The sequence below is a fragment of the Hemitrygon akajei genome, chromosome 11 (genome assembly GCF_048418815.1).
Source record: "Hemitrygon akajei chromosome 11, sHemAka1.3, whole genome shotgun sequence".
NCBI classification, from domain to species: domain Eukaryota; kingdom Metazoa; phylum Chordata; class Chondrichthyes; order Myliobatiformes; family Dasyatidae; genus Hemitrygon; species Hemitrygon akajei.
In genome coordinates, this window is record NC_133134.1 from 119,784,025 (window position 1) to 119,800,440 (window position 16,416).

The 16,416-nt window shown below is 38.8% G+C and overlaps 1 protein-coding gene across 1 annotated transcript in view; it reads left to right on the forward strand.

Annotated features, from left to right (window-relative positions):
- The window catches only part of cdk5rap1 (CDK5 regulatory subunit associated protein 1), a 37,797-nt gene that overhangs the window by 2,528 nt on the left and 18,853 nt on the right, over positions 1-16,416 (forward strand). Inside the window, exons 3-11 of the mRNA XM_073061597.1 lie at positions 214-248; positions 592-692; positions 2,186-2,396; positions 3,671-3,791; positions 7,073-7,303; positions 7,934-8,031; positions 11,213-11,265; positions 13,681-13,814; positions 16,215-16,364. Of these exons, the coding sequence (XP_072917698.1) occupies positions 214-248; positions 592-692; positions 2,186-2,396; positions 3,671-3,791; positions 7,073-7,303; positions 7,934-8,031; positions 11,213-11,265; positions 13,681-13,814; positions 16,215-16,364 (1,134 nt within the window). The remainder of the gene's footprint in view (positions 1-213; positions 249-591; positions 693-2,185; positions 2,397-3,670; positions 3,792-7,072; positions 7,304-7,933; positions 8,032-11,212; positions 11,266-13,680; positions 13,815-16,214; positions 16,365-16,416) is intronic.

Here is a 16,416-nt window from a genome sequence, read left to right on the forward strand (position 1 = left end):
ATGCGCAAACCTTAAGAGGGAACATTTCTGCCACGGCACTTATCAGCATGAAGACAATAAAAGTCTCACAAACAACAGCTTGTTTTATATATTAACAAGCTAGGAGTGTGAAACCTGTCTGGCCATTCACTACATAATTACTTGGGATTTTTAATCATAGTAATCCAATGAATTTTAAAAAAAATAATCTGATACGTATTTCTTTTATTGCAGGCTGATGTCATTTTACTTGTAACTTGTTCAATCAGGTATATTTTCACATTTTTTTTATGCAGTCAGTTTTTGTAACTAGATTATTAATTGTTATCTGTGCTTCTCCTTCAAATGAAATCTAGGATACATTTTATAAGTGATGGAGCCTATCATGCAGCCTATCACACACCAAGCCTCCCACTGCTGATTTTTACATGAAAGTTAAAATGTCTACCAGTGTGCACTTCTTAATTTAATTGAATATATGCCTTAAATAAGATCAGTGGTACCTTTATTAACTACTACCTACATGTAGGACAATAACTTTCAGACAAGTATAGGGACTGCAACTTTAGAAAGATAATTTGTAAATGCATCATAAGACTTTTACTTTTGCAGAGAGAAGGCAGAACAGACCATCTGGAACAGGCTGAAACAGCTTACTGCACTGAAATCCAAGCGAGCAAAATCTCAAGTTCCACTTAAAATAGGAATTTTAGGTAGGATGATGTCTGTATTGTGATTATTACAAAGCTAAAGTATTTGGCAAACAATCCATCTATCTCACATTATACCTTTCTGAAAGTTGAGTCTTAACTGATCAAACTTCAAAAGGGAAATTTGGCTTAGAGAAATGAATTGTTATTCCTCTATGGAAAGGCACATTTAAAGGTGATTTACTTAGAGCCAATGTGATACTTACCAAAAGGGCTACAGTGAATGTTGAAGGAGGGAGAAGAAATCCAGTGATAGTGGTTCATATTCACAAAGAATGTTGGTGGTGTGGTGGGTAATGTAGAAGGTTGTTGTAGGTTAAAACGGGACATTGATAGGATACAGAACTGGGCTGAGACATGGCAGATGGAGTTCAATCTGGAAAAGTGTGAAGTGATTCAATTTGGAAAGTCAAATTTGAAGTCAGAATACAGGGTCAATTGTAGAATTCTTAACATTGTGGAGGGACAGAGGGATCTTGGGGTCCACATTCAGAGATCCCTCAAAGTTGCAACATAAGTTCATTAAGGTGGTTAAGAGAGCATATGGTGTGTTGTCCTTCATTAATTGGATTGAGTTCGAGAGCTGTGAGGGAATGTTCCTGCTCTACAAAACTCTGGTGATACCACACTTGGAGTATAGTGTTCAGATCTGGTTGCCTCATTATAGGAAGGATGTGCAAGCTTTAGAGAAGATGCAGAAGAGATTTACTGGGATTGCCTGGATTAGAATATATGATCTTATGATGACCAAGCTAAGGCTTTTCTCTTTGGAGAGAGGGAAGATGAAAAGTGAGTTGATAGAGATATACAGAATAAAATAATAGGCATAGATCAAGTGGACAGTCAAGAGACTTTTTCCAGGGTGGAAATGGCTAATGCAAGGGTGTCTAACTTTAAGGTGTTGGGGAACATATATAAAGGGATGTCAGAGGTAGATTTTTTTTAAACAGAGAATGGTAGGTGCATGGAGCACACTGCCACGGTGGTGGTAGAGGCAGATACACGAGGGATGTTTAAGAGAGTCTTAGATGGGCACATGGATGAATGAAAAATGGAGGGCCATGTGAGAAGGAAGGGTTAGGTTGATCTTGGAGTAGGGTTAAATAGTCGGCACGTCATCGAGAGCTGAAGGACCAATACTGTGCTATGCTGTACTGTTCTATATGTGAAAGATACATAGATAACATCATATCATGTCTAAATGTGAGAAATTCTGCAGATCCTGGAAATCCAAAGCAATACGCACAAAATGCAGGTCAAGCACCATCTTTGGAAATGAATAAACAGTCGCTATTTCGGGCCAAGGCCCTTTTTCAGGACTGGAAAGGAAGGGGGAAGTTGACAGAATAAAAATGTGGGGAATGGGGAAGGAGAATAGCTAAAAGGAGATGGGTGAAGCCAGGTGGTTGTCTTCACAGTTAAACAATTAAAGCAATGTATTTCTATTGTCAAGCAGCCTAGTACAAGCAACTAACAGTGTTAATGGTTTATGATAGGTTGCATGGCTGAGAGACTGAAAGAGGAAATCCTGGAAAAAGAAAAGCTTGTTGATGTTCTTGCTGGGCCAGATTCATACCGTGATCTTCCCAGACTTCTAACAGTCGCTGAAACAGGTCAAAAGGGTGTGAATGTTTTATTGTCACTGGATGAGACCTATGCAGATGTCATGCCGGTTCACGTCAATTCCCAGACAAAAACTGCATTTATGTATGTGTGATCTTAATTTACTAAGTTAAATTCAATGAGAAAAAAAGAACTGACTGGAATGATAAACTTGGTTGTGACAATTGAAGGCTAATCAGTTCAGCTGCTAGGCTTTTGCAAGAGTGTGCCAGGGCAGTCTCCTCCACCTAGCCATCTATGTCATTAGTGAAGTGCTTCAGTGATCTTCACTTCATTAGAAATGGAAATGTTGCCTGATAATTGCTCAGTGTTTAATTCACATATCACATAATGATCTTGATCATCATCCAGAAGTTTAGGGTATCATTTATCACCAAATCTCTCTGTGAACATACTGACAAATAGCTATTGATTAGGAATTTAACTACACGAGCCATGTAAGTGCTGTAAAATTACAAGTAGGTCAATGGCTAGATACTTTGCAAAAAATGACTCTCCTCCTGACTTCCTAAAGACTTTGTATTTCCTACACAATGAAAGTCTCACAGATTTATGAAATATTGGATGAGTGCAGCTCTATAGGTTGTTAGGCAACGCCATCCAAATCTCAGCAGCTGGCTTGATTGAAACCCTGCACCCCATCCTATCTGGGGTACAATAGTTACAGTTGCAGCATTTACAAGATGCCCTGCAGAAATTTTATAAAGGATTTTCAACAGCATCATTTAAATCCGAAATCTTGGCAGCCCACAGAAAGGGCAGCTGGTCCAGTGGATCACCACTATTAGCATGTTTCTTCCCAAGTCGTGCAGTTCCACTGATACACTAATCTGTGAATTTCAGTTCTAGCAGCACAAAGCTGGCACTTCTGCATTTGTAAGAACTGTTTGCCCCACTGTCCTCACAGTGGCTGTAATCTTAATATCCACTTTATTAATTTAGCTGGTATTTCTAATGTCTTAATGGTTTGCATCAAGATTGGAGTAATTTCAGTGCTCATACGCTTTCTTGTATCTATTTAATGTTGTAGCTGTCTGTAGTGCAATACATGATAGAGATTCAAGTTCAAATTTATTGTCATTCTACTGTACACACGTTCCTGTGGAGCCAAGGTGCAAAACACACAGCACAATATAATCACACACAGCACAAATAGCTGCATTCCAGCATATACAGTCACAAAAAAAAAGCACAAGTCCCTGAAGATTGACGTAAAGTGGGAGTTGCATGTTTATGTAAGAGTGTAATGAGACTGTTAATTTATTATTTATTCCACAGTAATTGCTTGTTAGAAGCTATCTTAGCACCGATTAAAATGGACAAGTTCTGGCTGGCTGAAAGTATTTCCCTTGTTCTAGTTCTATCATGCGGGGATGCAACAACATGTGCAGTTATTGCATTGTTCCTTTTACACGCGGGCGAGAGAGAAGCAGACCAATTTCTTCTATTTTACAAGAAGTCAAACTCCTTTCAGACCAGGTAACCCTAGTTTTGAATTTTGAGTGATAATCTTTAAATGGAAGGGAAAGTGTAAGCAGTTTAGAAAATGTCCATCAAAAGTTCAAAAAAGTCTTAAAAAAAATCTTTTTCAGCAATTTGTTGGATATTCTTTCCTAGTATTACTTTAAAATGGCTGGTTGCACAGAATCTGATGTATCTACAGGAAAATCTGCTGCAAACAATGGCTTGGTCCTGCTTGATTGTGATTGCTGTCTGCCTCCTCCCCATGCTCTTCCTGGGGTTTCTGTGAACCTGCTGGCCCTATTTTGCTGATGCTTTAGCCGTCCTGCGAGACAAGGAAAGTGGCATCCAGTCCTCCGGTAGTGGATTCTCTCGGCCCACTCTGGACCATTGGAGGATTTTCACAACTCACTCTTGTTAATTAAGTAAATTAATTTATTGAATTAAGTTAAATAAATAAAAGAAACAGGGTTTGAGACTCATTTGAAATGTACAAGTTGTGCTGTGAGGCCCTCCATTATTGGTTGGGATCAACCATAATTGTTGCATCCCAGCTGTCTACATGATTTGCAAGCCAGGGCAATACAATGTGGAGAGCAAGCTGTTGCTAGTGTATCAGGTTCCCCCTCTCCATGCAGCTGATGAATCCAAAGGAATGGGCGAGACCGATGCATTTTAGCACGAGCAGTGTCATAGGGTTGCAAGTCAGCATTGAACTCAATGTAGGACTGCCCTAAGAACCCAGCTCAAATTTTTTCTCTGGGTTTACTCCCGAAGCCTTCCCCATGAATGGGTATAATCGCAAGGCAGCGGAGGTGTGAGATCAGTTTTCTTTCTCGATGAGCTGCCGACCATAGCTGATGAGCCCCATCTGGTTAAAGCGACTGATTTTAAAGTGCCAGTAACCCAACCTTGCCCTTTATCCTTTTAGTAGAAATGGTTCTGCCAGGCTCAGTAGCTAAGCCACACATGAAGGCCTGGAGCTGGACTTGGTTATCAGAGACTATTTGAGATGCATGCCATTGGGAACATTTGAAAGGTTGTGGTCCTCATTACCACCCTTGTCTATAACAACCTTAAGGAACTTGGGTTATGCTGCAGAGGCATTAAAGTGTAAGGGTTATGCTCTGGAATAAGTTATGGCCAGCTTAAAACTGAGGGCCAAATGCAGTGGAAAGTCATCCACCTGACTTTAACAAATGGAATGAAATAAACTGGAGAACTAATTGGTATCAATCACTAAATACAAAAAAGTATATAGCATAGATAATGCACTTTCAGTTTCCTTCTTAATAACATGCATGAAAATAATATTTCATGCCTTCATATATGTCAATTGATACAGTCTGAAATGATCAAGTGAAGAAGAAATAGTTTTTTTTATGAATTGCTGAATCTGGACATCTGCAGGAGCAGTTACAGTGTCTTGAAAAACTATTCAGGCCCCCAATTATTTTCACATTTTAGTGCCTTATTTTCTAAATTTAAGATATATTGAAGTAAGATTTTTGAGCAGTGTTCATCATGTCAAATCAAAAGAAAAATTCCAAAACCTGTTAACAATTCACTAAACACTAAAAATCAAAATTGAGACTGAAAAGCATCTCATCCCTTTGTAATCACTATGCTCACTTTCCTCAGGTGAGTATTATATATTACCAACTCACTCAGTTTGTTGATTTAGAAAATTGGAGGATCGCCTGTTTTCAATAAATTCATAAAAATAAATACCACACTGTCTGTAAGGTCCAAAAGTTTGATAGATTTTCAACACACCAAACCAAAATGAAAATAAGAACATTCAGGACAAGTCAGGGAAGTGATAATAGAGAAGCACAAATCCGGGGAAGGGTACAAAACTTTCTCAGAGGCACTGAACATACCTTGGAGCTCAGTACAGTCCATCGTGAAAAAGTGGAAAAAATATGAAATCACAGCCACACTGCCCAGGTCAGGCTGCCCCTCTAAGCTAGTCACCGGTGAAGAATGGCACTTGGAAGAGAGGCTACTTTGATGCCAACGTTCATGCTGAGTGAGCTGCAGACGTCAGTAACTGCAACTGGAGATGAAGTTCATGGTTTCATACGTATTAAGGCCTTGCAGTAAAAGGGTATTTATGTAAGAATGGCAAGGAAGAAGCTCTGGCGCTTTTTTTTTTTAAAAAAAAAAGCATATCCTTGCCTGTAAAGATTTTGCAAAGCGTCACTTAGAAGATGCTGTAAAAATGTGGAAGAAAGTCTTGTGGTCAGATGAGACTAAAGTGGAACTTTTTGGCCTCATAGTAAGGTGCTTGTGACGTAAATCTAATTAATATTGCACATTAGCCAGGTAACACCACCACTACTAAAATATAGGGGAGGTGGCATCATGCTATGGGGATGCTCTTCAGCAGCAGGGACTAGAAATCTGGTCAGGATTGATGGGAAGATGAAAGCTGCTAGATACAGAGATCTTGGATAGAAACTGCTAACCTCTGCCAGAAAGCTTAAACTAGGGAGAAAGTTCGCCTTTCAGCAAGACAACGACCCAAAGCACACTGCCAGAGCAAACATGAACTGGCTTCAAATGAAGAAAATTGACATCCTTGAGGGGTTCAGTCAGAGTACTGACCTCAACCTGATCGAATATCTCTGGCAAGGCTTCAAGTTTGCTGTCCACTGCTGCTCCCCAATTAACTTGGCGCAGCTTGAGCAATTTTGCAAGAAGGAAGGGCAAATCTTGCTCCATCACGTTGTGCAAAGCTAATAGAGACTTACCAAAAAGACTGTTGTCTGTAATAGTTGTGCAAAGTGGCTGAACTAAGTATAATTTAAACCATGAAAGGAAATGGGATATTTGGAAGATTAACTTTAAAAACAATAGAAACAAGATTTTTTTAATTTTGAGGGAAATGATGTAATCACTGTGCAGGCTGGTGATTTGGCTCTTAGTTACAACTCCAACTCTGAACCAATATTATTTTAGCCTGGGAACCCAATTACAAAATGATCTTGCTGAGATTTACTAACCTTAGAGACAGCCTCCCACGTTCTGTGTGTGGAGGGTGGGGGGGAATTGAAGGGAATGTGAGGAGAATAAAACAAAAATACATTAATGTAGGATTAATGTAAATAGGTGGCTGATGATGACTAACTGGGCTGAAGGGCCTCATTCTATCCTGAATCCCTCTGAATCTGTAATTAATCTATATTGACCTGCTAAGGCTTTTCTAAGACATTACAAAGATTAAGGAAAAAAACAATAAGACTTTGCTGAAGCATGTACTGAATCTGATGAAACAATTGTGCTCTTGATTGCAGGGTGTAAAGGAGATTACACTACTGGGTCAGAATGTCAACAGTTACTGTGATACATCTGAGATTCAATTTCTCACAAGGGAACCAACACACCTGAGCCGTGGGTTTAGTACTATTTACAGGAATAAACTAGGTGGCTTGCGTTTTGCCAGCTTATTGGATCAGGTTTCAAGGATTGATCCTGAGATGAGAATCCGTTTCACATCACCTCACCCCAAAGATTTCCCAGATGAGGTATGTTTAACCACTCATTTACATTTTATAGGTAGAAATAACAATGAAGAATTCTAATGTTTGTAGTCCAGAATTATAAATGTGTCTATTATATTCCATTACAGTAATATGCTTTGCATGTGAATCATTTGTACAAACAAATCTTTAGCAGTGATGCTTGTTGAATCAGCAGAGAGGCAAAATTATAAAGATCTAAGTTAAGAAAGTAGATAAAGAACATAAGATAAATCCTAAACTTTGCTGCACGTGCAATCTCGACGTGATTTAATAAAAGCAACACACACAAAATGCTGGTGGAATGCAGCAGGCCAGGCAGCATCTATAGGAAGAAGCACTGTCAACGTTTTGGGCTGAGACACTTTGTCCTGACCAGCATTCCACCAGCATTTTGTGTGTGTTGTTTGAATTTCCAGCATCTGCGGATTTCCTCGTGTTTGTGATTTACTAAAATGTTGTTTGGACACTGTTGCCCTGTCATGTTCTGCCTATGTTTTACTTTTGTTTTGTTTGCTATTTTAGTAATTGCAAAAGGTGGAAATTTGTACTTTTTTGGTTGGATTTTTGTTGGTGAGCAGGCTATGATTGATTTTGTAAATGGTGATCTTTTTCCCCTTTTTTTATGCTTCACAGGTCTTGCAACTTATCCAGGAGAGACCCAACATTTGCAAACATATCCATTTGCCAGCACAAAGTGGGAGCACAGCTATACTTAAAGCAATGAGAAGAGGGTATCCTACTTTGCGTTAATTCCTCCGTTAAGCAACATTCGTATAAGTGACTAGGAAATCACATTGATGTTCTTAGATTACACACAACACAGAAACCGGTCCATCAGCCCTCTGACTCTTGAGGTGTTCATGCACAGGATAGATAGCATTATTTTAAATGGAGTACATACTTAGAGTGTAAATGTGGTACAATGAGGCTGTTTTTCTTGGGCAGATCCTTATGAACATGATGTGCTTCTACTCTCATGAATTCTAATGTGGCTGAAGTATGTGCAGATTGCATAAATGGAATAGAATCAGGTTTAAGATCACTGGCATATGTTGTGAAATTTTTGTTTCGTGGCAGCATACGTTGCAAAACATAAGAGAATTATAAATTGCAATAAGAAATATATATTAAAAATACATTAAATAAGTAGTGCAAAAAGAACAAAAAATAAGAAAAAAATGAGGTAGTGTTCATGGGTTCATTGTCCATTCAGAAATCTGATGGCAGAGATGAAAAAGCTGTTACTGAAATGTTGAATGTGTGTCTTCAAGCTCCTGTACCTCCTTCCTGATGGTAGCAAAGAGAAGAATGCCTGTCCTGGGTGATAGGGATAATAATGGATGCGGCCTTTTGAGGCATTGCCTTTTGAAAGAGCCCTCAATGCTGGGGAAGCTAATGCCTATGATGGAGCTGGCTGAGTTTATAGCTTTCTGTAGCTTTTTCTGATCCTATGCAGTGCTCTCTCCCCCCCCCCCTCATCACTCAGCACGCATAGTGATATAATCAGTTAGAATGCTCTCCATCTGTAGAAATTCGTGAGTGTCATTGGTGACATACCAAGCCTCCTCAAAGTCTTAATGAAATATAGCAGCCGTCATGCTTTCTTTTAAATTGTATCAATATGATGGGCCCAGGAAGTGAAACTGCTCACCCTTTTCACTGCTGATTCCTCTGAGGACTGGCATGGGTTCCTGCAACTTGCCCTTCTTAAAGTGCACAATAAATTCCTTGGTCTTACTGATATTGAATGCAAGATTGTTGTTGCAACACCGCTCAATCAGCTGTTCGAGCTTGCTCCTGTACACCATCTTATCACCATGACAAATTCTACCAGCAATATTTGTGTCATTGGCAAATTTATAGATGCTGTTTGAGCTGTGCCTGGCCACACACTCATGGGTGTAGAGAAAGTAGAGCTGTGGGCTAAGCATGCATCCTTGATGTGCACCAGTGTTGATTGTCAGCGAGAAGGAAATGTTAGTTCCAATCTGCACTGGTTGTGGTCTTGTAGTCAGGAAGTCAAGGATTCAATTGCAGAGGGAGGCACAGACGCCCAGGATTTGGAACTTATTGATTAGAACTGGGGGTATGATTATGTTAAGTGTGAAGCTCAATGTGTTAGTGTTCAACGGGATGAGTGGGTGGATTATGCATGATGCTTTTCGTGACCTGGCCGCTGCATGCTCCTGCCAAGCAAATTAAGGTGACGTATGCCCACCTGGAGGCTCCTTTTCTATTTTGTGCCATTAGAGGTTGGAATTTCCGTGAGGAGACAGGTATGCAGAACGCACAGCCAGTCCACTGCAGTTGTCTGTGTGATCAGAATCTGCATGATGACAGCAATAGCTTGGGAGAGGACTTTTTTGTACAGTCGTAATTTTGTATATTGCATTGTACTGCAGTCGCAATAAAAAAGCAAATTTCATGACATGTGAGTGATAATAAACCTGATTCTGATATGGGTCCCTATTGTGGACTCTATTGTGAGAAGGGGCAAGGAGAGGGAAGTCATGGCTGGGAAAAGGGGAAGCGAGACGGGAGGGAGCGTGAAGCACCTGTGGGACATTATGTTATGATCAATAAGCCAATTATTTGGAATCAAATTCCCTTGCCTAGTGTCTCAGGGTTGGGTGTGTATGTACCCATGCCATTCCCCGCCCCAGCACTCCTTCTCTACAACCTATCCCACACTTCTGCCGCAGCACTCCACATTGACAAATACAATACTGTGCAAAAGTCTTAGGCGTTCTAACTGTATATCAACATCTGCTGCCTATCCACTTCAAGGTTCAATGTGCTGTGCATTCAGAGATGCTCTTATGCATAGCACTGTTGAAACACTTGGTTATTTCAGTTACTGTTATCTTCCTGTCAGCTTGAACTAATCTGGCCATTCTCTAACTTCTCTCATTAACAAGGTGTTTTTGTACACAGAACTGCCACTCACTAGATGTTTTTTTGTTTATTCCACCATTCTCTAAATTCTAGAGACTGCTGTGTGTGAATACCCCAGGAGATCAGCAGTTTCTGAGATACTCAAACCACCCCATTTGGCACTAATAATCATTCCACTGTCAGAGTCACTTAGATCGCATTTCTTCCCCATTCTGATATTTGGCCTGAACAACAAATGAACTTTTTGACTATGTCTGCATGCTTTTATTGCTGAATTGCTGCAACGTGATTGGCTGATGAGGTGTTTGCATTAAAGTGTACAAATATTATGGCCACTGAGTATGTATTTGTCCTATTGCAACCAGAACTTCCGATCTTGAATTTCAGGTAGACACAAGCTTCATTCAGCTTTTTCATTTAGCAAATGTTGGTGTACAGATTGTATTTGTACAGTTTCTTCAATCTTTACAAATCCGACCTGTACACTAATATTTGGTAAATGTTCCTTGAACTTTATTGCAGCAAAGGAAAGATGCTAAGAATTAAATGAATTTGTGTGATGAATTTGAACATCCTGTGTAAATTCAATTAATGACCCATGCACACTCATTTAAAATTTGTTCTGTCTCATTCACCATGTATTTCTTACAGGCATGTAGTAGCTTTCAATGTGTATAATTGAAAATTTGCATCACTATTCATCTTGCCTTGGATTTTGCAACCCTCCAGCCAAACCTGACCATATGTGTGCTCATCCAACATTACCTTCACTTTACATTCATTGGAAAATCTTCTGCAGTATCTCTGGATATTTCAGTTTTACATTATTTATTCTCAACTTTGAAAGCCTTCTCTTCCACTCCCTCAAAATTTCAATATGTGCATGTTCTTGATGTCTCGTGAATTTTACTAGTGTTGTGCTATGCAATGTACATACATTATATAACTTGTCTGCATTTAAAGGTGATAAGTAACTGTTAATGTTGATATTTCATCATTAAATACTTTTTATCACAGGTATACAAGAGAAGCATATTTGGAACTAGTTGAACACATACGCAAAATCATCCCAGTTAAGTTTATCTTCATTTTTTATTTAGAGATACAGTGCGGATCAGGCTCTTCCTGCATATTAAGCCGCACCAACCAGCAACCCACCTATTTAACCCTCGCCTAATCACAGGACAGTTTGCAAAGACCAATTAACCTACTAACTGTGACATCTTAAGAATGTGGGAGGAAACTGGAGCAACTGAAGGAAACCCACATGTTCATAGGGAGGGCATATGAACTCCTTATAGACAACTCTGTGCTCTGACACCCCTAGTTATAATAGCATCGCGCTAGCCATGTAGCGCCCTGAAACAAACTGCTGGTCATTTCTCTGCCCATCCTACAAACTTGTCAATATCACTGGTGGCTGAAGACTACCCTTCTTAACAACAGCAACATTACCAATGTTTATGTAACCTGAAAACTTGTGTATCATATCACTTAGATTTTAATATCTCACAAACAGCAAGAGTTCCAGTACCCTATTGATGCACTGCTGTAATTTCCAAGTCTTATTGGCCCACTGAGTAGCTAAGTATAAAAATTGACTAAAATCTTGTTACTTTTGCATGATCTGAGCCTATCCCCAGCATCTAATATTAGCCTCAGCTGTTAAAGAATGGCAGAGAGTCACTGTCATTCAGATAAAATGGCTTAATATGAGTGGAAAAATGTTTTGTAGGAACAAGTCTCTGCTCTTAACATTGGATTCAGTGGGCAAAGGGGTTGGCACAACAGAAAATTGTGATGATTTCTCGGGAAAACAACCCCTCCAAACATGGGTGTCTCTTGTAGTTTATTTTGGATGACTCCCATTGGTAACATGTAAACTTGCCTGCAAATAACTTCCAACCCAGCATTTTTTTTTGCCAGGTCCTATCTTATAACATTGAAATCAGCCTTTTACCAATTCAGCACCTTCATTACTGGTCTATCTGTGTCCTCCATGACAATCTTAAAACTTAGAATTATTCTCCAAAGTGCTCTTTCACTAACACCCTCTCTACCTGTCTGGCTGTATTCTTAAAGACTAGGTGTAATGCTGCCTTTTCTCTATTATGACTACCCATGAGCTGGCTTAAAATCTCCTGGACACATTTTAGAAATACTGTTTCCTCTAAGCCTTAAACATAAAGGCAATCCTAGTTAATATTGGGGAAGTTAAAATTCCCTTCTACACTTCTCAGCTACTACTGAAAAATGATTGTCCTCTTATTGTTTCTAGCATAGTTGATCAGTTAAGATGCTGTTATTTTCTCTCAAATGTGATGGGTGAATTGATTTTATCCAGAAGGATTTATTATTAACATTATTCTCTAGGAATTTAAGTAGTCCTGGCACATTAAACAAACCCCCTAGTAATTAAGGAACCACTGGTTATTTAAAATATTTGGTAACACTTACTTGAGATGGGATTTGAATTTTGAACCTCAACACTAGACATTGATAAATTTGAAACTTGTTATCTGATGCCATACAAAAGAAGAATATTTTGAAGGCCTGCTGTTGTAAATATTTTTTCATTTTTGTTTGTATGGGAAGTGTGTAATCTTCAGCATGATTGGATATGCTGGTTTCAAAAGGGAATACACACCCATCAGGGACAGAGAAATAAAACTGAGGGAACAAACTAATTTTGCCACAAGGAAATGCAGCTGGTGAGAAACAGACTTCTATAAAATAGGGAATAGAGAGATTGCAATAGTCGTGGAATCGTATAGCAGAGAAACTGACCTCTGACATATCATGACCATGTTGACCTTTATGTCCATCTACACTAATCCCAGTTGCAGCTGATGAGATTCAGGAAAATGTTACTGTTAATAAAGAGGTAAATTAAAACAGAAATGTTGAAATGGAGGGCTTGGGGTTGAATAGTCTGTCAAAAAGAGGAGAAAATAACTTCTGCTCTGCAGCAGAAATTTGGTCCACCTCTTGCTGGGTTTTGTAGTGGGACTTAAAGAGCAACAGAAGGGTTTGCAAGCCAAACATTCCCTCAGTGGGTGACATAGTTGAAGATAAAATTTCAAATTTTTTTTGGAATACGTGTTCACTTAAGTCACATTTGGATATAAAATTGTTCTGTCAAAGCTAAGTGTTAGCTTCAACTCCAGCTTGGCTTTCATATAATGCAGCATCTCCTACGTGTGCCGTTCTATTCAATATGAGACCATTCATTTTCTTTAAAGTAGTTTATGATATTTGCGTGTCAAATTTATATATTTTTTCATTTTAACTTACATTACACCAATGGGAAACACAACTAGATGGGTGGAGAAAGTGTCAGAGAGCTTTTCAGAGAATGTAACAATTCTGAGATTGTTTTGAAGAAGAGCAAGGATAGACCAGTTATTAAGGTCCTGAATAATACAATTTATTTGCAGTATTTAGATGCCAGTTTTATATCTTTATTTTATTGTACTTTGCACAAACAGGTGTAAGCTTAAGTAGCGATTTCATTGCTGGATTTTGTGGTGAGACGGAAGACGATCACTTTCAGACCATATCTCTTCTTCGAAAGGTCCAATATAATGTGGGATATCTTTTTGCTTACAGCATGAGAAAGGCGAGTTATGCTAACTAATTAATCTCTTTTGTTTAGAGAAGGTGGAATATATTTGTATTTTGTAATTATGTTACGTAGGATATCTTTTTACTTACAACCTGAGAAAGTAAGCTATATTAACTAATATCTTGATTGGAAAAGGGAATATATTTGTAATTTGTAATTATGTTGTTACCATTCTTTTCAGTAAGTTATTCGTTCACCTCTTAGTTAAAAAGATAGAATCTGTCCTGGGCCTTATAAGCTCATCAGGCCGGTGCTTATGCCGGTTTCCATGGCACGAAGTGACTGAGAGTACGAGACCCCCCCCCCCCCAACCGGATAGGATGCCAGTCTATCGCGAGGTTAACCCCCAGGATTTTGCCAGTACCTATTTTCAGCTGGATGGACTGGAGCAATATGTGGTTAAGTGCCTTGCTCGAGTACACAAGGCACTGCCTCGGCTTGGGCTCAAATTCACAACCTTCAGATCGCTAGTCCAACACCTTAACCACTTGGCCACGTGCCATACTCATTCACCTCTTAACGCAGCCTAATCATAAAAGAATAGAGGTGACTGGGATATATAAACATTTTTTTGATGTTCTTTACTATTTCAGCTCATTTAAACAATAACTTTTTACACTATATTATCAATAGCAAAATTTCCCAACTGCATTGCTAAATAAGGTTGGTTATCAATCCACATGAGGTTATACTAGGGCAGATGATTAAAGTTCAGGTCACAAGGATATCATAGGAAGAAGTGGAAAAGTGTGGAGTTTTAACATGAAAATTCGGGCACTCAGGGCTTGGACAGCTGATAGCAAGTGTGGCGCTAGTGGTGGAGTTAAAATTGTCACTGCATCAGGGACTAGATTTAGAGAGGCACAAAGGTCCTGGAAGGCACTCTGGCTCATGAAGAATGGTATGGATATGGAGTTCCTTGAAAACATGATTGAAAACTATAAAATTGAAATTGCGTCGGGCGGGAAGCGAGCAAGGGTGGTAGGTAAATAGAACTGAGTTTAAATTAGGAGATAGCTGAGATTAGAGTGAACATGAGTTTCAGAGAATGAATTGCTGGCCAGGAAAGTGCCAGTTTGGACATGTCTAGTTATACTAAAGTGTAGGTGAAGCATTCAGCAGCAGACTGTGACAGCATTATGTCTGCAGAGAGTTGTGACAAAGGAATGGATGTGTGGTTGGGGTCTAATGTGAAAGGAAAAAATAAATAATTTGCTTCAATCAGTCAACATGAGGAAAAGATGAGGTTATAAGGGAACAGAATGTAACAGGTTTCAGCAGCAAAATGTTTAGCTTTCCCCATTGTTTAGTTGTTTTCCTTTTATCTAAGTTTGGATGTTGACAAATGAACAACAGTGGAGAGGTTACAGTTAAGTAAAAGGCTGTTGCTATCAGCGTACATGTAAAACATGTTTTTTCAGATGAGAAGGAATTTAAAAGTATTTGAGATGTATAGATCTGGGAGGGCTCCAGATAATGGACAGGAGTAGCAAAAAAAAACTAGTTGTGGGTTATTCTGTGTCAACAATCAGCGATCTATTTGTAACCAGGAAATAGCAGTCCTCTTTAGGCGAGTACTTCTCCTTGGAAAGTAGTTGGACTGGGACCAAATTAAATAAGAAAATGAAGGAATTGAATCGGGCAACATTATTATGTCAATGACTAATTTTCTTTTCTCAGATATTGCCTAATCTGAATAAGTTCAGCATTTTTTTTTATTTTGGATTCTGAGCATATGCAGATTTTGTTTTGATTTTTGAGTGGGAGAGAGCTTAATGAAATATGACTAAGATCAATCGAAATTTTGCCATTGTCAGAATCACATAGGACACACATTTGACTTTTGGTAAGTACCATTCCTTTCATTATTGGGCAGATACTTGACTAGGAGGAGTTCTGGGACAAATAGGCACACATTTTGTAGCCTGTTGAAGAATTTGAGAGGAAAAAAGATGAAGAAATTGAAGTGATTTGCCCAGGCAGTTATTTTGTTTGAGAGTATGAGTGTGGTGACAGTTTTGAAGGGAATCAGAATCAAGTTTATTGTCATTGACAAATGTCATAGAATTTGTTGTTTTGTTGGAGTAGTACAGTGCAATACTTAAAAGAGGCTATAAATTTCAATAAGAAATACAAAATAGAATGGAAATATTATTACAAAACCAAAAAGAAAGTTTTAACTGCATTTGCTTTTGTTGTCTGCAAAGATTGTTTTCCTTTTATTGTCATGTTTGCGTTTTAATAATTTTTTCTGGAAAAGTCGCTAAATTTTTTGTGTTCTTTACTTTCAATTTACCTTGGGTGTTGTGGTCTCTGTTGATGGTACTATTAATAGAAGCTGAAAATAAATTGCGCTGTGAAGTTAAAAGTGATTGTGTTGTAACTGTCTTCTAGAAGACGCATGCGTACCATAGACTGAAGGACAGTGTTCCTGCTATTGTAAAGCAACGTCGATTGGAAGAGCTCATTACTGTATTCCGAGAGGAGGCAACTAAACTCAACACTGAACTCGTTGGAACTGAACAGGTTGTGCTGGTAGAAGGGGTAAGCAAAAGTTTGAAATGTGAGCTTGTATTATAAAATAAATAATCTGTTT